The following is a 26,053-nucleotide window of genomic DNA, read 5'->3' on the forward strand; positions in this document are numbered from 1 at the left end:
GTGATAAATTGTTGCCCTATCTTCTACAAATTGCCACCTCGATCAACGGAAGAAGTGTGGGCGTAAGAGTGGATTGCTGCTATCGTGTGTGGTACCACTGGGGAGGGCGTGTGCCGTCACGGAACGTGATGGCATTATGTAAATTATAACTTTTCCGTACGTGCTGACACCGACGCGTATAAGAAAAGCACCGTCGTTACCTTTTCACCGGAGGAATGGAAAACATCACACCTTCCCACACATGCTTGCAAACTGACTGATCGAAGAAAATTTCCTCACAAAAGTAAGAAACTCAATTGTCAGCCCCTTTCCCTGGTCCGGAGGACTAACTTTCGCCTGTTGCTTCTGGGCGGATTGCCGCTGTTCCTAGACTCGATTTAAATAGCGTGCTGATTTCTTTGATCTCACACTCGAGACATGTGAGCAATAAAATAGAACTCTTCATTTGAATAATGCGACATGTGTTTTCACAAAGAGCTGCATATTTAGTTGCTTCTTTGGAACATGTATGGCACTTTGTTATTGACTTGAAGTGAGATGCAATAAATTATACTTTAAACTTATTAATAAGTACGGTTTCATAAAAAATGGTAAAACTCAATTTCATACATTCATGGTGAGTGAATGTAACATAAGTTCTTTTACATAAATACCTTCCAATAGCATAAACTTAGGACTAAATGCAATATTCAATCTAGGATTATCAAATTCGATTAGTACGCGGTTAACCATTTATTGTTCACTGAAAGCCTCAACTTTTAACCGCGTTGTTAACCCTCTACAACCTAACCCTGCCTCTAGACGGGCTTCGATCTAAAAAATCGCCAAAAATCAATTTTCCAACCGATTTTTGATCTTTAAAAAGCATTGGAAAGAAGAACTCTTAAAATTTTAGAAAAATTCAGGGTTGCAAGTTTAGCTTGTTTTATGTGACTTTGCCAATGTTTTTAAAAATGTCATTTTTTTAGGGGTCAACTTTGGCTGTGTTTTTAGTAACATTTTCTATATTTTCAGTAAAAAGAAGTATGCAGTAATTTTTGTAGTGTCCCAGACTATGCCTCTACACATTTTTTGCAATTTAAATGATGATGGTGCCATTCTATAGCAAAAAATGTGAAAAACATGCAAAAAATTGAAAAAGTGACTGCAAAAACGTGAAAAAATTAAATAGGCAAAATGTAATTATATTAGGTGATAGAATAGGCCAAATACTACCAAAAACAAACATAAACTAAACAAGATAAATGCAAATTAAAATACTAAAAATGAAACAAGAAAAACATAAAACAAGAGAAGTAAAGTTTTTCGTAGAACAAAAGTTGCTCAAAATGACCTCCTGAACACGGGAAAAATAAATATTTTCGAAAAAAAAATTTGGGCAGTAGAGGGTTAATTGCAAGTGTATTCCACACACTACCGATGGGTTGATGCAGAAATGCGGTTAACCGAAAATTGCAATTTGAGAATCGTCTTAGCTGGTTTCGAAAATTGAAACCATCATCAGGATTAGCGGTTTAAAAAGATTGCATTCCAAGTTATTCTCTTCAATTCGAATCGTTCAAATCGTGGGTCGATTTCTTGAAATTTCGTATGTTTAAGCAATAGTTCTATGTTCAGAAAAAAACGACAATAAGAAAAGGAGGTTTGCTGTATGTTTTGATCTTTGATTAGAGGTTGGATGAGTAAAAAAATGTTTGAAATATACTTTTTTTCAGTCACAGATATGGTAACGTTAAAATAACAGCGTTTCACCAGAGTTTTCATTCAGTTTCATTAGGCCGATGCAAATATTTAAAAAAGTTTTTGTCCCTCGGCCCTGGCCGAGGTCAAGGGGGGGGGGGGGGGGGCAAAAAAATAAAAAAATATAAAAATTTAAATAACAAGCCATAGTCTTCAAATTTAAATGAAAAAAGTGTTTTAAAATGCATTTTACACTAGTTCAGTTGTTTTGCAATCTCTAGTTTTCAAAAAATCCTAGATCTGACAACAATAAAAATTGTATCGAAAAAAAAGATTTTACATCGAAAATTTTCAAAAAAATTATGATTTTTTAATAAACCCAAACATGCTAAAAATGATTTTAAACGCAGAAAAATGTATTTTAATTTGTTTTAAGCTGGTTGCACTTGAATTTTCATTGAAATTTTGAAGTTTATTGTAAAAATATTTTTTTTGCCCCCTGATTTTTCGGGCCAATTTTGAAGGGGGGGGGGGTGACAAAAAATTTTAAAAATATTTGTACCAGCCTTATCAAAAACAGTGAAACCCATGGTTGTAAATCAATCATATTACCTAACAGGCCACACGATGAACTTTAACCCAAAGACCACAAATCACTTCCTGATGCTGCGCTGTAACCAACAGGGAAAGAAGTACAGCGAATGTGAAAACCACATTGATTTTAATTAAAAATCAATTCCTCAGCAGCGTCCAGCGTAACCGCAATTTCATCGAAATGTTGAATTTCAATCACAGAATGCAATTTCCCTCTAATGAAATTACTTCCCATCAATCATTTAGAAGGGTGATTCGCATGCGTTCTTTCTAGAGTTTCATTTCCGATTCTATTTGTCGACGTGCCATCAACTTGAACTGTAATCGATGGTCAGGGGAATTTTTGATTCACTAACCGCAAATCTGGGAAACTATCAGCAGCTTACATTTTTGCAACAACCAAGTTTATTTAGGTTCTTTCTTTTCCATCAGGTGCCCAGCTACATCCTAGACTACGTGCAGGTCACGGCCTGGGTGCAGGACTCCGGCGTGCACCTGTACCCGAACACCGACATCGGGGGCAAGTACATCGTGCTTTCGAACGGCGACCTGTACATCAACAACGCCGGTCCCAGCGACGCGTACAAAACGTACTCGTGCAGAACTGTAAATAGACTAACAGGTGAGTTTTCGATCAATCAGAGATAATTTTGTTATTTATCATTTTAAACATATGCGCAACCGATGATTACCTGATAAGAAAATGTGTTATGTACAATAGAGTGGTCCACATCCGGGTTTTCTCGGGGTCTCCGAAGACACCATATTTAAAAGATTTTTTGCTGAAAAGTTGAGATGGCTCAATCGTTGATTTCAGGGGGTAGCCCCGAGGAAGTACGGACCATAATATACAATAATTGCTTTCCCATTTCAACCCATGTTTCATTAAATTATATATAAATGAAAAAAATAAATTAAGAACAATAAACTTGCTAATAAATTGTTTGGAGTATTACAACAGTAATACACAGTGATGGATTGCCGGTATTAACCGATAAGATTTTCATTTAAAAAATCTATTGATCAGCCAGAAAATCACCTCTACTCACTAAACATAAAAAAATATGTATTGGGTAAATTTGCAATTTGATTTTAATGAATTTCAAAACAAATGTTTAACATCAACTTAAAAAAGAGGAAAACTGAGAACATCATTTTAAAATTAAACCTGCAACTGAATTATCTCGGTAAGAGAGCGTTTTTTTTTTATTATGACGATATCTCAGGGACTCATGTATCGATTTCCAATGTGTTAAAATGTTATTAAAATCAACCCCCAAAAAAGGAAAGGTGAAAAATACTAAATAATACCCTTTTAAAATGTTTTAAACATTTGTTTTTTTACTTTCTTTCTCATTTCACAGGAGAGATACAAATTTCAACATATCCAGGTAGAGTGATAGTGACTGAGCCGAAAGGACTAGTACAACCTAGAATTAATGTAGAGAAGCACTCGTTGAAACACATAGTTGTGAACGCACAAGTGACGTTGCCTTGTGTAGCCCAAGGGCACCCGGTGCCGACGTACCGGTGGTTCAAGGAGGTCAAAGATCAGATCATCCCACTGCAGCTGAACGAACGCATCAGCATCATCTCGGCCGGTCTGCTCAAGATCGCCAAAGCCCGACTCGAGGACAGCGGGAAGTACCTCTGCTGGGTGAACAATACCGCTGGCGAGGAGACAATCCAGGTGACGTTGACGGTGACGGCACCTCTTTCAGCTCACCTGCAGCCCCCAGTACAAACTGTAGATGTTAGTAAGGACGCCCAGTTCCAGTGCATCATCTCGGGTTTTCCCGCCCACGAGGTGCTGTGGATGCACAACGCGAAACCCATCGTCCGGGATAGCCGGATAGAGATCTACACCGACACACCCCGGATCGTGATCAAGAACGTCCAAAAGGAGGACCAGGGCATGTACCAGTGCTTCGTGTCGAACGAGTGGGAGCAGATCCAGTCCACGGCCGAGCTCCAACTTGGAGGTTTGTTTTTGGAATTAATTCATTTAAATTTAGCCCACAACGGTATGCTAATGGAAGCGTACTTTTTACCTATCCACAGACGCCACTCCGGAGCTGATCTATTGGTTCTCCGAACAGACACTCCAGCCAGGCCCGACCGTATCGCTCAAGTGCGTGGGGACCGGTAATCCACCACCGCAATTTACCTGGAAGTTGGATGGTTTTCCGGTAAGATAATTTTCTCGTCTCTCTTTCCACCATCATCGTCGTCGTGGAGCATATTTTCTCGAGAAGTAAATTATTCCCACTGCTCAATATCTCGAGAGGCACAACAAATCTGTGTATTATATAGATCCTCTGTAAAGGACCACCCAGCACAGCATGGCCAACGATAAGCAATCTCTATTTCATCTCAAATATTTTTCGCTGTCCTTTTTCCGACTTTTCTTTTTCTCTTCTCGTCGACCCAGATTCCAGATAACTCTCGGTTCGTCGTCGGTCAGTACGTAACGATACACGACGATGTAATCAGCCATGTAAATATCTCCAACGTTAAGGAGGAGGACGGTGGCGAGTACACCTGTGTGGCCCAGAACAGCATCGGCAAGTAAGTAGACATATGTGGTGATCCCTTGGGAAGAGGTGGCCTACCGTATGATTTCCAACTATTTCTAGGATCTGAAAGCAGTCGTCATTTGCCTTACAAATTCAAAAAAGAAAATAATCTATGCAAGAGCAAATAACAGCTTCACCGTCCAACGGAAAGCACATGAACTCGAACATTTTGAAAACAATCAACAAAAGTTTATTATTTGAATTCGATCAACAGCGGCAGATTGCCAATGGCAGATTTGTTCCACGCTGATAAAATATTCACTCATCAATCTTTCGCTTGCTCCTCGTTGTGCTCCGTTTAACAAACACGCACCATCCGGCACTCGGACCCCATTAGATTGCTTTCGGATCCAACAAACTCTCACACAAACACGGAATGGATATTGACTTTGCCCCGTCGTTTCCTATTTGATTCATGTTTTTTCTTACTTTCTTTGCTTTCCGGCTCATTTAGGGTGTCACACAGCGCCCGGGTGAATGTTTACGGAGCTCCCTACATCCGAGAAATGCCCAAAATCACCGGCGTGTCCGGCAGTGACCTGGTGATTAAGTGTCCGGTGGCCGGTTATCCGATCGATAAAATCCACTGGGAGCGGGACGGTCAAACGTTGCCCATTAATCGCCGCCAGCGGGCCTACAACAATGGGACACTCATCATCGAGCAGCTCCAGCGGACGGAGGATGCCGGAACGTACACATGCATGGCGCAGAACAAACAGAAGCAGACCTCCAGGCGGAACGTCGAAATTCAAGTCATAGTGCCTCCCAAGATTATGCCCATCCAAGCGATGACCAACATGTTGCGCGAGGGCATGCGGGCGGCCATCTCGTGCCAAATCCTCGAGGGTGACCTTCCGGTCAACTTCCGGTGGGAGCGCAACGGCAAGTCCATCCTCGGCACCGGTAACGAGGTGATTCGCCGTTTGGACGAATACTCGGCCAGTCTCGTCATCGAACATATCACCTCGGAGTATTCGGGAAACTACACTTGCATTGCCAGCAACGTCGCCGGCAGTGAGACCTTCACGGTACCCCTAACCGTGAACGTTCCGCCGAAGTGGATCCTCGAACCGAAAGACTCGAGCGCCCAGGCCGGTCAGGATGTTGCGCTGCACTGCCAAGCCGGTGGCCATCCGAAGCCCACAATCACGTGGAAGAAGGCCATCGGCAACACACCCGGAGAGTACAAAGACTTCCTGTACGAACCGAACGTATCGTTGCACGCCAACGGTACGCTGGAGTTTCGGAAAATCACCAAAGAATCGCAGGGCCATTTTTTATGCGAAGCGAAAAACTCCATCGGTTCCGGTGTCAGCAAGGTCATCTTCCTCAAAGTTAATGGTAAGAGGTTTTATGTAAACCTTTATTTATAAATGTGGATTTTTTTAAAGGACATTTTATCATAACTCCAAAAACCACCGTTATTAAAAAAAAGTATCAACTCGGGTAGGGTACTCTTCTTACCAACTTGTATTTTTTCTATCGTCTTCGTTTGGAATGCGTTTCCGCCTTTCAGGGCGCGTTTCGCTATTATTATTTTTATAAACCATAGTTATGTAACAAAAATTGGTTTCGAAATAAAGATGGTGTAACTTTATAGCATTGCTAACTACATTTTTTGTGTTTTTAGTTATTTGCCGCAAAAATTATTTTAATTATTTGAATTCATTTAAGTACTTGGTGACGAATGATCAAATTTCGATTATCGTCACCATAATTCAATAAACAACAAGATTGATACACTTTTGAAATGCTGTAATTCATTCTACTTTTCACATTTATATGCATGGTAACAATATGGTCGGTAAACATAAACAGAATGTACTTATTATAAGCGAAATGACGCTTAAAATTACAAAAAAAAAACACAGTTCGTTAGTTTACTGTATCTTTGAACATCATAATCAGTGAAAATCGTGAAAATATCAACAATATTCTGAATTTCATAGTCATTCTACCTTTCGAGACGTTCTGCCTTCTGAGCAAAAGACAAAATTCGGCATTTTGAATTTCGGCCTTCCGAGGTTCTGCCTTTTGAGGCAATCCCGATGGAAGTTAAGAGAACTAACCCTACCAGGACTGGACAGACAACACCATCACAGCTATCCTTTCCCGGCTGCTCCCATCTTCATCGCGCACCTGCACAGGAAAAAAAGTATTAATCCAGCTGCGTAAAAGCCCTGGGTGTTAAATAAATTTTGTATTATCTGATGCAATTCTATGTAATATTACACCCAGAAATATGTAGCCCATCAATATGGGAAACCTACTTGACCGGAATGTCAAGCTCATGTATGCGTTTATCCTGAACAATCTTCATCGTTCTGATGACCGACCAGGCTAAGGCGCCATTTCTTACTGTTGGTGCTGGGTTTGATTCCCGTCGGCTGCTACTTTTTTTGTATTTACAAAAATTGTACATGTATTATGTAATATAAAGTGTCTTTTTTAACGTAGGTGATGTGCATGCGATTTTACCATCGGATTTTTTGCTGTGTGGTATAAAGAAAGTGATTTGGAAGATGGGAAGTGTTGATGCTCCACTTTTTCAAGGGGATAAGGGAAATTCTCCACGGTATCCCCAAGTATGCTTTCCTTCGAGTTGGACGGTTTTGAGAGGTGGAATGCATCAAGAGCGTTATGATGTGATCCAGCGATGAATTGATTGATATATTCTGAGCCATCTTTCTCATGTTATGACCATAATCTTCTTATCAAGCCACATTATTTTTTGTCAATCCTTTTGATTAGTTAAATGTTGTGTTTTTAATTTATTGAGTTAAGTTTTATCTCGATAGCAAGCTATATTAGTTTAATTCTAAAAAATATTTTCTCTAAATTACAGTTCCTGCTCATTTCAACACGAAAAACAAGCAAATCACTTCACCTCGCAATAAGCAAATTCACATTCAGTGCAACGTCCAGGGCGACAATCCGATCGACATCAAGTGGAAGATGCAAAATTCCCAGCAGCACATCGACGAATCGTTAGACAACCGGTACAACATCCGGGAGCAGGTGTTGGACGATGGAATGGTTTCAGAGTTGGGAATATCTCACACTTACCGACAGGACACCGGCATCTACGTGTGCCACGCAACGAACGCATTCGGGCATGATGAAATGTCCATTCAGTTGGTTATCCAGGAGGTTCCCGAGGCGCCGAAGAACCTTCGCATAAATTCCCAACAGTCGAGAACTCTTCAGCTGTCGTGGAGTCAACCGTTTGCTGGGAATAGCCCCATCGAAAAGTACAACGTCGAGTACAAGCTGGTCACGGATTCGTGGCAATCGGCCGAGCACATTACCGTGGCCGGAACGCAAACCGTCATCACCCTGCAGAATCTCAAACCAGCGAAAGCATATCACATTCGAATATCGGCCGAAAACAAGCTGGGTGCGTCCGAGTACTCAGAAGTAATCCAGGTGACAACCCTGGAAGAAGTGCCTTCCGGTCCACCGTTGAACATCAAAGGTGAACCAAAGAGTTCCACCGAAATCTTCCTCTCGTGGGAAGCGCCCGACCGGGAACAGTGGAACGGCAACCTGCTGGGCTACTACGTAGGCTACCAGGAAGCCTCCGGTCCCAACGACAAGGACATCAATCCTACCCAAGGCTTTAATTTTAAAACCGTCGAAGTTCGGACGCATTTTGGCGGCGAAACGACGCTTACCAATCTCAACAAGTGCACTCAGTACAACATTGTGGTGCAAGCGTACACCAGCCAGGGCAGTGGCCCACCGAGCAAGGAGATTTCATTGAGCACCCTCGAGGATGTGCCTTCCACCCCGCCGGACAGCCCCAAGTGTGACGTCCTGAGCTCGACGTCGATCTACATCACGTGGTCACCGCCGGCAGCTGAGGGACAAAACGGTAAAATCAAGGGCTACAAAGTGTCGTACATCGAAATTGACGATCTTTTCGGTAAGTGTTAGGAATGATTCTTTGATGTTCTGTAAATTAATTCTTGCTTTCTCCTTCACAGAACGCGAACCACACACTGCCAAAACCAACAACCAGTACATGACGTTGGAAAATCTGAAGAAATTCACCAACTACACATTTTGGGTGCTCGCTTTCACGAAGGTTGGTGACGGCGTTCGAACGACGTCATTCTTCTGCACGACGCACGAAGATGGTAAGATCGATTTACTATCCGGAGCTTTACAAGCTAATAATATTTTTTTCCCTTGTAGTACCATCTGCACCGCATGCTATCAAAGCCGTGCCGGCATCCAGTAATAAGATTATCATATCGTGGTTGCCACCCGCAAACCGGAACGGCATCATCACCGGGTACACGTTCTACATGAGCCTGGTAGATGGAGGTCGTGAGGAAGGTTCCCACAAGCGTACGCTGGTGCCATACGCAGAAATCCACGAAACGGTACGTCTCCAAGAGCACGGGACGTATCAGTTTTGGTTGACCGCGTCGACCAAAATCGGGGAAGGCGAGAAATCCGAGATTGTTACGGTTCCACCGAACAATAAGGTTCCCGCGAGAATTGTATCCTTCAGTCAGGAAATTGTGACACCGTGGAAGGAAACCCTCGTGCTGCCTTGCCGAAAAGTTGGTGTTCCGGCACCGGTCACCATCTGGCGTCAGGATGACCAACCCATGGAAACGGGCACGCGGAAGCTGATTGCCAAGAATGGAACCTTGTATATCAAGGACTGCCAGGCTTCCGACGCTGGCAACTACACGTGTAGCGTCGAAAACAACTGGGGAAGGGATGAAATCGTGTATCATATTAAAATTAAAGTACCTCCAGATCCACCGAGTCTTTCAGTCATCAACACCTACACGGACAGCCTTTTACTGGAGTGGTTGGACAACAGGAACGGTGGCTCTCCAATCCTCAGCTACGTAATCAACTACAAGCGTGAGAACGGGGACTGGGAAGAAATTCAAATCGACTCCAAAACCAACACCCACCTTTTGGTGAATCTCTGGTGCGGTACCAAGTACCAACTGTATATAACAGCCAACAACAAAATCGGAACTGGTCTTCCGTGTGACATTGTCCACTCGCAAACCAAGGGGCTGCCTCCGGTTCAACCGAAGCACTCGCAAATGATCACACACAACTCAACGAGCGTGACCTGCTGGCTGGACTCGTGGGGCGACGGCGGTTGTGGGATTCTGCACTTTTCCGTCGAGAATCGGATCTACGGCCGCTCGCAGTGGGTCATGATTTCGAAGCACGTGGATGCGACGGAAAGGGTCTATACGGTGGCTGAACTGCAGCCCGCAACCAAGTATCAGCTGCGCGTGACGGCACACAACAATGCCGGATCGACGATGGCCATCTACAACTACACCACGTTGACCGTGGCTGGAGGTAAGATCATATTATTTTAGCTCTGGCGTCATCCATATAGTATGTCACGCTAAAATCGGCCAAAATTCTTTCGTTGTCCCGTCACGGAAAGAAATCGCTGGCAAAATCTCAAATTTCAACCAATTCCATCAGTTTAAGGAGCAAAAGATTCGTTTTTTATTTCGTGATAATGTGTAGAAGAGCAAAAGTCTAAAACAATCAAACTAGTAAAACTGCAGCGATTGTTATAGTGTGCCTTTTAAAAGTCCAGTTTTACGATGTTGCCCCGCCACGCTACATTTTCATTTCAGGGGAAGCACAGGTACTATATGGTTCATTCTACATTACAATTCTTTGTAGGAAAATTAATTATGTTTGCCACTACAGCCAAAACGCTGAAAAAAACTTGGGAATTTTTAATAAAAAAAGAGCCGAAGAATCAGTCATCAAATTTTTTATGCATTTTAAATCTACCATCAAAAACTCTGTTTCTTAAAGCCTTGAATCGTGTTTGATTTATGAGTAAAGTTTATCAAACATTAAACTTTTGAACCATATTTTAAAAATGAATTTTCATTATTAAAGAAATAGTCTAGTTGACGTCACAGTCCCCCTCCCCCCCCTCCTCTAGAGCGTGACGTAATTTATGGATGACACCTTTCCTCTCTTGTCAACAAAGTGAAAGCATGCAAATTCAAATAAAGCATAGAAATTCGACTTAATCTGTCCATCGAACGCATATCAATTTCACTTCCAATGAAAATCATCCCTGTGAAGAAGTTTATCAATAATTAATCGACCATTTCCCCAACTCTCTTTCTTTCTCCCATCCCATTTCAGTGATGGTTCACCCCGACCTGACGAATCCCGTTTCGCCGCACCTCGGGGACAATCCATTTTACGCCAACTTCAAGGTCCTGCTGCCGCTGTTTCTCTCGATTCTAATCCTATTTGCACTGATCGCAGCGGCGCTTCTCATCCGGAAAAGAAGTAATTCGCCCTTTTCATTCGCTTCGCCAAATTTTGCCTACCCTCTCTCGTTCGCTGAATAAAATATGTCTTCTCTTTTTCTTTCCCATTTTTGCATTCCGGCTGTGGCATTTATTTGTCCCCAGAGCTAAATAACCAGAACCGAATCCCGTCAACGTCGATGTCGGAGTCGCCGTCGATTGCCAACATCCAGAACAAGCACAACCGCGACCAGCAGTATCTGGCGGTGCGGGCCCAGCAAAACAGTCGCAACAGCAATTCGGTCGATTCCGGCAGCTTCAAAGCCGAGGGAAATGGTAAGTGTAGTCGGAGCGTCGAAGCAAGCCTTGAGTTGATCCATGGGGACGTGCGGTAGTTTTTCGATGCCGCGTGGGCGTCATGGCGCAACCATGCGTCTCCATGATAGAAAGAGTGGTTAATTTTGTGCGAGGGTTTTCCCAGTAGGTCGAATAGAGTTTCCTTGGGACGATTTCCGGTCAAACTATTTGATTAGGAAATATTGCAGTTTAATAATGTAATAAACGTGTGTGAACAAACCAATATTCTGGAAAACAATATAAGAGGCCTGTAACCACGCGATCACATTTCCAAAAAAAGCTTCCCACATGTTTGATAACCTCAGACCAGTGCCGTTGCCTGGGGTGGCTTCCGGGCTAGTTATGTTTAATTTATTTTCGTTTTTATTGCATTTGAACAACAGTTCTTGAGAAAAGCCAACTCCCAAAAAAATGATTTGCAATAGCTCAGAATTTTCTGTAATTTTCTTTCTGTAACATTGAAAGTAGGGCAATTAGTTTCCGTGATACAGCTTCACAAAGAATTCGAATAGAAGAAATTGAATTTTTCTAAGTGTCTCCTAATTTGGCTGTAATTTTCAATTGATAACATCTCGGAAACTTGGCCCGATTATCAATGTTAAAAAAATCAATGTTTTGGAAAATTTTCTGATATTTTCAGTAAAAAATAATTTCAAAATTTTAAAATCAAACTTTACTTTTGAAAAGGTTTAAAAAAAGAAAAATTTTAGACCGCGTTTTATTTTATTTTTTATTTTTATCGAAAACTTCAGAAAATTTCACAAAAAAAAATTTCTCATTTTTTTATAAAATGAGACACTTTAAAGCTCTTATTATTTCAATAAGGGACCAATATTCGGGAAAGACGCAAATCTAGAGGAATTCTTACATAATTTGCTCATTTTTCAGGGTAATACAAGTGAAATCATGCCTCAAGCATCTAACATGATTTTTTTCCATTTACAGAATACGTTGAAGACATTTGCCCGTATGCAACATTTCAGCTGAACAAACAAACGTACAGTGAAAGTTCATACAGTGGAAATGTTTACAGTGGACCATATCATTCGGTAAGAGGATCATTTGTGTATCATGATGTAAAAACCGAAAACTATCATGTAAGTTTATTTTTATACCATCAATCTTTCTTATACTTCTCTATATTTTAGCCATCTCTTGCACTCATTTTTATCGCATTAGTTTAAAACGAGGAGAACAAGATGAACAGTTGTAGCAAACAAAAAAAGCCAATTGGTGTGCCTTTGTTGTTGTTGTTGTTGCCCACATTGAGACGTTTCGAAAATCATTGTATTGTTCACGAAGGTTCACCCCATCATACCGTCATGTTGTTGCATTGCTTAAAATGTAACCGGATGGTATTCAGTTATCTATTGTTTGTCGTTCATAACTCCATCTAATTCAACATCATGATTGAAATCCCTGCGTTTAGTAATTTATTGTGGAGTTGGTTTTGTTATGTTCATACCCTGACAGTGATATCAGATGAAGGTATCACAATGTGTTCTACGAACACACTCTATGATCATTTGTATATTTACAATGACATATAAAATATTCCAATCTGGCCAACCAAATTCAATGCAAAATTCCCAGTTTTATGTGTCATTACCTGTGGAATCATATTGTACAAGTTCTTATATCTTCTTTCCCATTTGGTACAATTCCCGGTATAGTCGAACAGCCAGTGCGAAAAACCAAGAACCGATCCTGAGAAGCACAAATCCGTGAGTTCAAACGCACCAGCATTTGTTTTCTCTCTTCACATCAAGGAAAAAAAATTCTCACCTCCAAACTACCTCCACCAACCCTGTCCTTGATACTCCCTTCTCACTCCCAAAAAGCAGAACGCAAACATGGTAGAAGCATTGACCCTCATCAAAGATTCACGTTAATCACCATTCATTTCTTCTTTTAGTGCGAGTATCTTCAGCTAAAAAAACACCATAATGAAAAGAATGTTATGCATATTCATCTCATTCACCCGTCCACCATCACCGACCAAAAAAAACCATTCACTCTGTTATTCGTGAATTCGCTTCATCATTGAGAATTCCAGGCCCGAACCTTTCTTTTTTCACTTTCTCTGTCTCACGAGCTTCTCTCTGTCTCTGTTTCATGTCCCAAGCGAAAAACAAACAAAAAATAGATCACATTCAAACAAAAACCAAAGGAAAAACAATTGGCAAAAATAGTTTAGTCATCATTATCATCCATCAAATTAGTGCAGAGAAGCAAAATTTTGTCTAATCAAAAGAAATCAAACGTCTTGAATAAACTACCAGAAGCCCCCTTTTTCTTTTTCTTTCTTCTTTTCTCTTCAACAAACATACAATTCAATGTACTTCCGTGTGTTGCAATAAATCAAAAACCATGTGACTTTCCTGATCTTCGACGACCAAAAACCACAAAATAATATCAACCGGGCCAAAACCGATTCTCTCCCTCGACATCCTGAAAAAAAATCGAAACCGTTTGAAATCAAACCCAACTCGCTCGCTCCGCAAACAAAAATCTGCCCCAACAAAATCTAAATCTCAAATGAACCAAACTTTTGCAATTATGAACGAAACAAAAAATCAGAACAAAGAACCCGAGTACACAAAAGTACGCAGAAAGGGCGGATCTCGTCTGCGGGATCCGACCACCTCGGAGCCGATAGGTGAGTACGCTAGTTCGAATAACGTTGGTGTTTTCTCGCTGTTTCCCGCAAAACAAACCATTTTTAGATATAAATCAATTTATAGAATCTGACAATCCCGGATCCACAGATTCCGAAGTTAGGAAGATACTAACACTTCATATACCGATTACAGAATATGATACGCTTGGTTCCGAGTCCGACAACGACATGGCCTCGCGTTCAAACCAGTCCAACTACCGTCACCATAGAGGTAAGTCCGGGTAAGGAAGGGGTTTAATTTATGTGCATTTATTTTGTTTTACAAAATAAAATTATCATCAAGTTAAAATTATAAGATCACATACATTTAAAAAAAAATCTTATGATGCAGATCAGACTTTACATCTTCATTGAAAAAGGGGTCATTAGTGTGTCCCAAAAAAGGCGATGTTTTGGAAACCTACGGACCCAGATTTTGATAGATTTTTGCCTCAGGAACAAATTTTTGATACAACGAAAAATTCCCTAAAATCAATTTGACCTCGCTATTTTCGATTAACTGGAAAATTGCCTGTTTTCCTCAAAACAAAACCCTTTTTTTGTTCTAAAACATTGAAAAATTAGTTCAAATTGACCCGTATGTTGCCCTACCCTGTGTAAGCTAGTGTCCATAAACTACGTGGACATTTTAGTATGGATAATTGCCCACGTAGGGGGGTGGGTGGTTGAGATTTCCAAAAAATTGCCACGTGTTTGATGGATGGTCCCAAAAAAAAGTGCAGATTGTAGACACACTCACAGAAGACGTAGCTTTTAAATAATTTAATAATGAAGGAGGCACTGGGGTTAAGGGGTCTAAGGACAAAGTTTTAGGTCGAAGACTAGCAGTCAAATAAAAAAAAATACTTCAAAGAAAAATATCGATGATAAAAGGCTAATTCTTTTGAGAATGGCGCCGTAATGGCGTAATAAAAGAACACTGCCTATCTACTCATTAAATCAGGTTTAATTTTTTTATTTGTTACATTATTAAGATTCATATGGGCACTTTTCTATGACCTTCTTATATCAAACCATAGGTTTATCCACAAGGACTATACACTGATATCCCGATGGTTTGACACCAACTGTTGTCAAACGAACGGGGTAACTTTTTAGTTTGACACACTCTTTACACAGAGCTTACACTTACTACCAAACGTTTTGACTTAAATAGTATGTGTGAGATCCGTGTAAAAGTGACAGTTCGTCACTTTTTAGTTTGGCTTTGTCAATCCAACGGGATACAAACTAAAAAAGTGACCAACCACCGGGGGTTGAAGGTAAATAAACAGCTTTCTAGGCTGTATCTATACAAACATAACAAATAATTGAAATTTTTGATTTTTTGGTACATTGTGGCATAAAACTAAAAGTTGTTTCACTTTAAAACGCTCATATTTTCATATTGCAGGGGCTTTCTGTTTGTATTAAATTACGCCTCATTGCTTGCTAAAAAGGTCGAAAGTCAAAGTTGATTTACGACTTCTAACCCGTAGTTGTAGACGTTATCTAAAAATCAACCCTTTTAACATCTATCATAATTGTTTTTACCAATAACTATTGCGCAATTTTTTTAAATTTTACAATTTTCAATACCAAGCTACACAGTAACAAAATCATGGTAGTATCAAATCTAGAAAGTGTTTTATGTCAGAAAAAAATGTGTCTCTTTCTCGTGTAATGTCACTTTTTCAGTTTTAATTGAGTTAAAATTTCATCATAAAAAAGGTAATATTGAACCTTCCAAAATTTTTAATGGTATACTTATAAATTTACACAATTTTTTACTGTGTATGGGACACGAAACTAGACAAAATTCATTTAGTAAGCTGAGAAAATTCTGTGCATATTTTCGATCAACATGTCCACGCCCAGACATTATTTCTTAGAACCTGATTCTTAGTCATACATATCGTGTAAAAGGGTGATCCAATTCCGGGCTTTCTCGGGGCTACCCCCTGAAATCAAAGATTGGCCCATCACTAACTGTTATCAATTCTCAGATGTAAAAAAATCATTAAATTTAGAACAACATTCCCGATGACACCATAGGGCTTTTGTTAATTTGATTTGGTTAACCGCGGTGGATTTTCTTGAAATACAGTCGACTCTCTGGCTGTCGATCTTCTCGATATCAATATTGCTCCATCTATCGATGAATTCTTCAGTCCCTTCAAACTGCATACTTTGATTGGCTTTATTCCTCGATATTTTCTCTTGCTTGAAGCATCTCTTCCTCTACGATCCCTTGGATTCTGTTTGCTTTAAAAATATCTTCCGGTTGTCAATATTGTCACTATCTCATGACTTGCATAGACATTTTTCTTTGCGAAACGAAGCTTTAAAGGGTGTTTGACATTAGTTTGTTTTTGTTTGCTGGACGTTGCCATGATTCTCTCCCATAGCTGAGTACCAAGAAAAACATATTTTCAATCGAGTCTTCATTTTGCATCGTTCTGTAAACTGACGATTCTCTTCCTCGACGGTCCCTTGAATATTGACAACCAGAGAGTCGACTGTAATTCGAACTGGCAAAAATCCACCAAAGCATCTACCACATTGATCGCACAAAAATCTGTGGTAGAAAAGTATCCACCGGTAAATGCTTTGGTGGATTTTTGACAGTTCGAATTATTTCAAGAAAATCCACCGCGGTTAACCAAATCAAATTAACAAAAGCCCTCATATTTTAAAGGATTTTTTGTTGAAAAGTTATTAGTTTCTGAAAATTACCATTTTTGCGCAGACGGCTCTAGAAACTACTTTTTTAAATGCAACTGCGTGCTTGCTTACCTGCATGCCTGCCTGGCAGTGCGCCTGTTAGTGTCATGTTGAGCCAGCCGCGCAATAGTTGTCAATTTCAGAAGCTAATAACTAACCTGAAAAAAAATCCTTTTTTTTAATATAAAACTTTCTTATAATAAATACATTTCTTGTTCATGCTAAGTGGAATGGCTTAATGCTCGTCATCTTTGTTGTATTTTTCGTTTTATTATTAACTGATTACATTTATTTTATTTACTTCAAATTGTTTTACATTATTGCACTGAATCGAATACATTCTTCAACAACTAATCCTAATTTAAAACTAAAAAACTTAAATTATTGAAATATTCAAAATCATTAGAACGAGTAAACTAAGAACTGTATTTCAAGATGAATGCTCCAAGGGTTCTAACTTGTTCCTGGCGAGTTTTGCACCCACGCAGAGCTGTTGTCATCTCGACGAAAATGTTCAGAAGTTCTTGTGGTTTCACCACCAAGTCACTGCTGCCTTAATCCGTTGAAGCTGGCTGGTTTTCCCTCGTTTGCTGAAGCCTGGAGGTGTTGTATTCTCTTCAACTTTTTGCCGCTGATTCGCCGGCAATGGCTGCATATTTGGAACCACTCGAACAGATCCCGCTCCTGGTGACGCCAAAGCAGGAAAATCCACGTCCGTGAATGCTGGTCGAATGGTCGCCACCGCAATTGAAGCATTTCGCTTCGATGTTCTCGTTGATTGTTTCGCAAGCTTGAGTTTTGTGCTCACCTCCACAGGATGCACAACGACTCTTGACGAAACAGTACCTTCCACCATGTTCAAACTGCAAGCAGTTCGAACATTGCGTCACGTCACGGTGCACTGGACGATAACGTTTCCAAGTCACGATGATGTTGAAAATTGCCCGAACTGCTTTCGGCTCAGACGGCGTTGTCGATCCTTTCTCGAGATGAACCAGGTACACTGCCGCTCCAATCTAGTCCGTCCCATATGTAAATAGTGGATGCTGAGATAACGACGTGAGAAGGCCAAAAAATGTTGCACCATTTTTCACATTTCCAATCATTTTTTTTTTGCTAAATTTTTATACAATTATTTCAATATTAGTTGAACAAATATTTCTAACATGAATCTGTGTCATAAAACTTAAAAATTAGTGATAAATTTGTGTTATTTTCATACTAGAACTGACTTGCCTGTATTATTCTATAAATAAAGGCAAGTCAGTCAATGATATCAAGGTAGGCTTGAACATTTTCACCAGAAGTTAAACTGTCATTCCAAGGTTTGGTTGGGTAATTTCCAAGTTATTTTCACAAATAGTATAAAATTAAGCTATTTTATGTTTATTTCAGATTCATTCATTTATAGTAAAATTCATAACTATGAAAAAGTAATCATAAACGAGACTGAAATACTACAGAGGCAAGAGATATTTGAAAGCGTGTCTCAACGTCTGGACCGTTGAAATTTAGTGATCCACAATCTACGTTTACCGGAAGTAGAACCTCTTCCAGAACTAGGACCAGGGCAATTAATTCAAGATTGAACAGAACTTATTTTATGGAATTATTACTCATAATGGTATGTAGTTTGTTTACTCGTGGTTGTCCCTTGCATGGAAAAAGCACAAATGGTTTGCAATATTACGCATCAAAATTTATAAATATTCTTGCAAATATGAACTACTTATAATCATTACTTAAGTTCTGCGGGTTCATAGAAACTTAGTCCTTGATATTTAAAAGGTTCCACGTTTATACAATCAATTCATGAGACAATTCTTTAGAAGGAACTGACTTGCCTTTATTTTGCATATGGGACAGCACGAAAGTGATTTTTATTTTGGAATTTTCAGAACAAACATCACTTTTTTATTAAATTGGCTCAAAGTACATATAAAAACAATACTTTTGCTATGTTTATCTCAAAAATGACCAAAATACATATGGGACGGACTAGATTAGAGCGGCAGTAACAGTTGATCACGATATTTGATGTCCTTGTTGTGTCTCGTCATCTTGAAGACGATCACGCTCAACTTAAGAGTTTTGAGCTCTTCTTTCAAAACACTCACATCCATGTCGTACAGGCCTCAGAGGACCTGTTTCATGGGGTGTTTCCCTGGATCGTCATGGCTGTAGAATTCAATCTTTGTGTTATTCAGGAAATCCCGAACGTAGTTGTAATCCTTTCTACCAGGTAGCAGAATTTTGAGTCCATCAGAACACAAGCGAATGGAAGCTCGTAAAGCACCAGCTTTGATAAATCCGGTCAGCCACATTCGCACCGAGTCTGATGACGATGTTTTCACAAAAATGGGTGGCACCTTTTCCCGTCGTTCAAATTCTTCCTTCTCGCTCACGTCCACAGGAAGGATAGCGAACTGGTTTCCAGACGAATTTTGAGCGTTCTTGCTAAAACTGCCTGACTTTGCAGGTAGCGCTTCGGCATTCTTTAGCTTCTTCAAATCTGCGCGATCCTGCTGGTGAGGACCGCCTCTTTTTCTTGCCGTGAGGCATTTTTGCACTTTTCAGCACTTTTCAGGAGCTAATATCGAGGAGTACCTCACTGATTGGTGGTCCACAAAGGAATCTGAAAAAAAAACCTAGAAATATGGTGTCTTCAAGAAAGTTGTTTCAAATTTAATGAATGTTCCTCATCTGAGAATTGATAAAGATTGGACGACTATTGCACCCTCTACAGGTAAAAAAGTGAAACAGTTTTCTCCATATATTTTAACAATTTTTCCCATACAAACTTCAAGCAATTAGAGGGAGGGGTTCCCGTGGTCAGAATGAGCTCAAATTTGAATTTTAGCCTAGTGATGGGTCAATCTTTGATTTCAGGGGGTAGCCCCGAGTAAGCTCGGATTTGGACCACCCTAGTATACATGGGTCTAGGAGGAGAGTTTAAATAGTTCATTTTTTCGAGTGCTTTAATAGCCATTCCTCTGTGAGGAAAGCAAATGGCTGCTAAATATCTTTAGGACGGAAATAGGAATATGTACTGAAAAAAAAGATTGAAAGATTGAAGAATTAAAAAAAAAAGTTATTGGTCGGTGTTTTGAATACAAAGTTATAACATTTTGTTATATATTGTTTTGAGTGACTTTGATATAATAGTCAACAGTTTTTTAATAGTTCAGTAAATAGATAAATACGAATTCTAAATTTACCTTTCTCCACCGCGCCACACTCCATTCTCTTCCAGACGCTCAAGACGAAACATCTTCGTCCTCTGAGAATTCGCCTTCGAGCGTGTCTCGCAAGGCAAAGCCACCCTACCCGCCGCGAAAGTCGGCCAAGTCGGCCCAGAACCTGACCTCGCAGAAGCGTCACGTGCGGAGTTCGAGCGGCTACTCGAGCCACAACGAGGAGACAACGTTTAGGTACGCGCGCCACCACCAACAACAACTACTTCAACTCCAACAACAACAACAACTTGTTCTTCAACAACAACAACAACTACAACAAAACCACAACCGCCTCCCAATAACCGCCCCCAACCACCACCACCACTACAACCACCTTCTACCGTCCCACCACCCGCACCACAACCTTCAACTTCCGCCGTTGTCGCCGGCTCCGACGGACCCAAATAGCCAACCAAATACCAATGCGACACTTCGCTTCTCTTCTTCCTCGTTCCAGTATATCTAACTATCCCAATTACTCCGAACACCACATAACGCCGCCGGCCAGATTCTCCGATCTGCTCGCCGGGCGGGACGCCACGTTGGCCGTCTCGTCCGTGAATCCCTCCTCGGCCACCGGGCTGATTCAGCAGCTGGGCGGCAGTGCTGCCAGCGAGCAGCTTACGGTGAGCACGAAAAAATCGAGCGCGAGCACGAGCAGCAATCACTCGCCGCGACCACGTGCCAATCAGAAGCTTCAGCGCGAAGCGTTCCAAATCAATGTGTGATGGGATTGTTACAGCGATTTTCAGGATTTTTGAAAATGCTGACCCGCTCACTAATATACCAAAAACAAAATCAATCGAACGACAAGAAAGACTCAACAAATACAACGCATCTCTTTACAATTTGAACTACGCGGACGATGAGGAGAAGAAATTGAAGCTGGAAATTTAACACGCGACGACAACGACTTGAACCGCGGCTGTTTTGGTCCCACTTTTTTAAGACATTCCGTTACAAAAACAACACTCACTTTCCCCCCAAATACTCTCAAGCAATCCATCGTTTGTGCAGTAGAGAAGACAGAACTAACGAATGAAAATAGTGAAACTATGATGAAAACAAAGATTGTTATTGAATAATTTAGGGCAAACCAATGCAGAATATTAGATAGTTATTTGATATGAAAATTTATTGCGACAACAGGAAAATAGAGTGGAAATGTGCGAAACTTGACCAGAGCAGGATTTTAGATTAGAAATGATTTTTTTGTTGGCTGGATGAAACATTTCCCGTGCGTTCCTTGTGGTCGAAGAAGCCATCTTGTATTACATGTTAGTGCAATTTTAGATGCACCCTTACAAAACAAGGTTTGATAAGCTCAGTTGGCTGAATGTTGTGCTAGGCATTAAACTTGCTGAAGCTAGGTTGGTGCCGTTCGTGCCAATCACAGTCAAAGGAGGAGGAAAATGATGATTGGATACTAGAGTGGAGTTAGACTGATGCCTTTCTTGTCAACACTAGTGGTTGCAGTGCATCCAAGTAATCCCGAAAATGTATTGTAAAAATTAAAGTGGTCAGACCTACAGCACCTTCTCTCTGCCTATAAAGCATTGCATTAACCGCAGAGACAGATTCTGTGAACGGAACAAATTTCACCGAATCAACTAGGGAGGAAGCATGCGGTAGACGTACCGTACCAGACGCTCCGAACCAGTTGTGGTGTGGTGTATTGATGTGAATTGGGCATATCGACATCTGTGAAATTTATCAGATGCACTACGAACTTTTTAACTTGAGAAGTAAGAAGTGGTAACCGTTTGCGGTCCTCTTAGTTTCGGCAGTTTCGGCGGTTCGAAATATGCCATTTTTGAATGTATTCCATCATCATAGGCGTGTAGGTCAACAGCTTGCGATCAAGTTTGCTTTTTGAAGTTGATGGGCCAACTCACACAGCAGTTGCCTCGAACCCCCTTCGACTTCCGTGGAAATTGGCACTAGGAAGAGCCACGTTGCCTTGTGGTAAAGCATTCGCATTGTAAGCGGAAGATCGGGGTCCAAATCCCGGCTCGGACCAACACAACTGGTGATCGTTTCTGGATTCGAAGGTATTGTATCATCTTAAGCTGGAACTTATCACAAAACTTAGGGGGGGACCTATGGAATGTTAACACGAACAATTAACATGTTAAAATTAGTTGATTAGAAACTGCAACTGAATCCGATTTGTAAATGCCGGCCCCGATACTCTTCAAAGGTGTTCCTCTCCAAGGAGCTAGGAAAGATTTACTTTTTACTTACGAGATCCATTTTTCGATATCTGGTGACGTAACGGATCCAGTGACTTGTAGCTCGAAACCGTGAGGAGATAGAAATTTGGTGTCAACGGGACCTTTGTGTATAATGGCGTACACAAAACCCCAGCAAAGCGTATGTTTCATAAAAAAGGTTAAACAATGATTCTAAAATCTCAGCTTTTTCTTGTTACATGTCATTTTATGATAAATTTGATGTTCTTTTCGAGTCTGCAATAACCCGAATAGGGTTATACAACGTTTTAGAACAGACTAAACCAAAAAAAATGTTGTATAAAATAAGGAGTTTGCATGTATTCTTTACCACGGTGTGTTTTTTAGAACAAACAAATTATAAAAATTCGGTATGTCTGATATTTGGCACCGTGGAAGAAGGGCGCTTTCCTCCCCCCCCCCCTTTCCGGTCCATTTGCGTAAAACAGGTTTTGGGTGACTCACCACACATAACCTTCGGACGCCTATAGAAATAAGCACAAACTTGCAACAGAGACCACAAAAGACCTCAAACTATCAAATGCAAATAGTCATTCTTATGTAAAATTGTCTGATCTTTCCGATAAAAATATTATCAGATTTTTTTTTTAATCTGACCGAACATTTGAAAACGTCCAAAAATGCTTTCATAACGGTATCGGGGTAAATGGAACCTAGATGATTTTTGCGATGCAATTGGTTATTTTTACTGGATTCCTAAGACATTTTCACATAAATTAAGTGAGTTTTGAATTTCACATAAGTTATGTGAATTTTGCATGGCCACATAACGCCTCCATTCTAAATATACAATGGAGTAAAAATGTTTAAAAACAGGGAATAGGGGCCAAATGGTGGATAAAAGCATCACCACTCGATTCCCCGGATTTTTTTACGTAAGAGATACTACTTTTCATATACGAGAACCTGCTGCGTTTAATTAAGTACGATTTTGGGTCGGATTTCGCCCGATACTCTGACGAGGAGTTTCTCACTTTCAAGTTATTTTATTTTTTTGCACTGAAACTAGAAAGCTTTATACTAGAAGGTCTCCTTAAATCAATTGAAATCGCAAAAACTCTTAAAGCCTAAGTGAAGGAAAGAGTTTATTGGTACTTTTTTGATGAATCGTTTACAGAAACGTATGAAAACGTATGTTCACAACATGGTTTCTTCGGTCAAAGAGAATGAGCACATCAAGTTGCATCCAAAACCAAACATACAAAGAAAAATCTCGAGAGTAAAATCTAAAGAGCTGCTCACAAATGAACCCGCAGTGTACATTACTCGAAACTATTTTATATTGGAGTTGTGTATTTTAAAAACGAATCGGTAGTTATTCCCCACTCAAAGTGAGAACTTGAACATGTTAGGTTAACAAATTGAGGTGAACAACACACAAATCACCCACAAAGCCAACGCAAAACCAGTAGCTAGTTGTTTTTTGTTAAGAAAATGATTGGAAACCCTTGATGGCGAAAATAGGATTAAAATTTAGCAATTGACCCTCTACACATACACAATACACACACACACACAACCCCAAGGTTCGTTCCCTCCTGAGTCGCCACACTCGTTATCGAGCTTTAGTTATAGAGGGCGAGGAAATCGAAGAAAGAAAACAACAATTTTTCACCCAGTGTCGAGTGACGAGTACAATAAGCCTAACGAACGAAGGGCGCGCGCCATTCATGTTGATAACGATTTGATTTTTTATAGGAAATTTTATTAGGTTGAATAACTACTGCACACACGCACACTCACACAATTAAACACAACCACGACTGATTGGATGTTTCACGCGCAATTGTCGCCATGTTGAGCAGAAAATGCATTAAAAACTAGTTCAGATCGGAAACTTCAGTTACACCTGTTTAGTGACGTCCTAACAAGGAGGAAATTTTGTTCTATAGTTGTGTAAAAAAACCCTAGGGAAATCTTAAAAACAAAAATTAGAAACAAAGGCAAAGCCAAAAATCGATTATAAATTGAAAGTGTACATACAAATCCATAAGAAGCGAAATCACGATTAAAAAAGATTGAAAAATGTACTAATGGTGATCAATATGTGATTATTAAGCTGTTATAAATTTATAAGATTACTTTTTCTCTTTTAAAGGTTGAACGAAGAAATAATAACAACCATTTTCAAATAAAGAGAAGAAACTTGCTAATTAAAATCTCGCTTATTATAACAAAAAAGAATTTCAAAACTACAAAATCATTTCTTCGCAACTCTTTGGACCTAACTTCACACGAAATTGATTGTAAAATTCCCCACTTTAAATTTCAATTAATTCGGTACTAATTAAAATAAACAAATTAGATTATTTTCAGTTATTTTGAAATTTTTATTTTATTTTGGTATGCGATATTTTTAAATCACTGTTGCCACTTTTAGTACACTTTTTCCACAACATATCTCTCTTACCTGCAAGATACTGTACAGATCCAAATACGTCACAGTAGGCAAAGTTTCGGAATACCAAAATAATTTTGTAAGAACGATAGCTTCACCGCCTTCTTCGCTGTAAATATCAATCAAAAGGAAAACTCACTCACAGCACAGCAAATATGTTCATCACGCTCAACCGTGTCCACACTCAGTTACTAAAAAAGGAAGCAAAAGAAAAGAAAACATGACCCTTACCTGCTTTCACCCGACACATTTAATTTGCGATCAAACCATGCTGGCACGCCAATGTTGCCAAAACGTGTATCCGACTGATAGAGATTAGCCAATAAATCACACTCACACAAATAAACTTGAGCCTAACGAGAGACTGGATCGACGCAAGCAACAAAAAAAATGCGATCGGAAGCGCCAAGAGGCGCAGGAACTGCTAGGAGTTTAGCACCCAAAAAAAAAACAAAGAAGGCCAAACACTGTTATGACAATATTGAAAGAACCCATTCCAGGAGTGTTTAGCGTATTATAGTTTTTAATTGACAGACAGCCAAACCACGCTGGAGCACAAACAAAAGATTATATTTGTGAATTTGCAATAGACTACAAAAACCACGGCATCATATAAATACAGTGTCTGCAAAAATAAACAGTTAATGTATCATCATCCAAACAAACAGAAAAGAAGAAAAATCCTCGGCACACAGCATAACGATACAGACATACACAAATGAAAAAAAAAAAAACATACAAAACAAACAATAGCAGGAATATACCTCGAACATAGTTTCCTTTCTCAGATGCTTACATGAAATAGAAGAAAAAATGCATTGCGAACCGATAGGAAAAGAAAGCAAAACCAGAAAAAAAACTCACAATTCCGACAAACAAAATTACACAATCTGCACAAGCACTTGAGCACAGCAGCTGCTGCTGGGCGTCAAAATCCATTTTGGTATTAAGGAATTTTACTGTAAACATAATGAATTGTCACAACAAAATCCAGAACAAAACAAACGAAAAGAAAATTTACTCTATATAACAAAAAGTGTGAGATTGTTGTTTTATTTTGAAAGAAATTCACCTGTTATAAATCAGCTGATTTTTCAAAAGAGAGTTGTTGCAAATGGAAAGGGGCATCTTTTACTTGGTTGAAAATAGGAGTGGATCTCGATTAGAGTGTGTCAGACAATAAATATTTTTGGGATATTTTTTCACTTTTTAAGCAATCCAAGCAACTATGTCAGAGAAAAACAATCCAAGCAACTTTTTCATGCTAAAGGTGTAAGATAGGATAAGCGGAGAGTTTCCCAAGTA

The 26,053-nt window shown here is 39.9% G+C and overlaps 1 protein-coding gene across 11 annotated transcripts in view; it reads left to right on the forward strand.

Moving 5' to 3' along the window:
- Window positions 1–25,790, forward strand: part of LOC120418805 (cell adhesion molecule Dscam2) — a 167,859-nt gene extending 142,069 nt beyond the window's left edge. For 4 of the 11 annotated variants that reach the window (XM_039581289.2, XM_039581290.2, XM_039581291.2 and 1 more), the window contains 16 exons: window positions 2,707–2,896; window positions 3,639–4,256; window positions 4,336–4,463; window positions 4,706–4,842; window positions 5,305–6,191; window positions 7,696–8,775; window positions 8,837–8,989; window positions 9,048–10,193; window positions 11,013–11,162; window positions 11,288–11,458; window positions 12,425–12,576; window positions 13,153–13,203; window positions 14,060–14,138; window positions 14,206–14,370; window positions 20,116–20,293; window positions 20,556–25,790. In XM_039581289.2, coding sequence (XP_039437223.1) covers window positions 2,707–2,896; window positions 3,639–4,256; window positions 4,336–4,463; window positions 4,706–4,842; window positions 5,305–6,191; window positions 7,696–8,775; window positions 8,837–8,989; window positions 9,048–10,193; window positions 11,013–11,162; window positions 11,288–11,458; window positions 12,425–12,576; window positions 13,153–13,203; window positions 14,060–14,138; window positions 14,206–14,370; window positions 20,116–20,293; window positions 20,556–20,826 — 5,556 coding nt within the window. In that variant the 3' untranslated portion in view covers window positions 20,827–25,790. The remainder of the gene's footprint in view (window positions 1–2,706; window positions 2,897–3,638; window positions 4,257–4,335; window positions 4,464–4,705; window positions 4,843–5,304; window positions 6,192–7,695; window positions 8,776–8,836; window positions 8,990–9,047; window positions 10,194–11,012; window positions 11,163–11,287; window positions 11,459–12,424; window positions 12,577–13,152; window positions 13,204–14,059; window positions 14,139–14,205; window positions 14,371–20,115; window positions 20,294–20,555) is intronic. The other 7 variants (XM_039581294.2, XM_039581299.2, XM_039581295.2 and 4 more) reach the window with 7 other exon arrangements.
- Window positions 25,791–26,053: the final 263 nt, after the last annotated feature.

This window comes from Culex pipiens, chromosome 3 (assembly GCF_016801865.2).
Source record: "Culex pipiens pallens isolate TS chromosome 3, TS_CPP_V2, whole genome shotgun sequence".
Taxonomy (NCBI): Eukaryota; Metazoa; Arthropoda; class Insecta; order Diptera; family Culicidae; genus Culex; species Culex pipiens.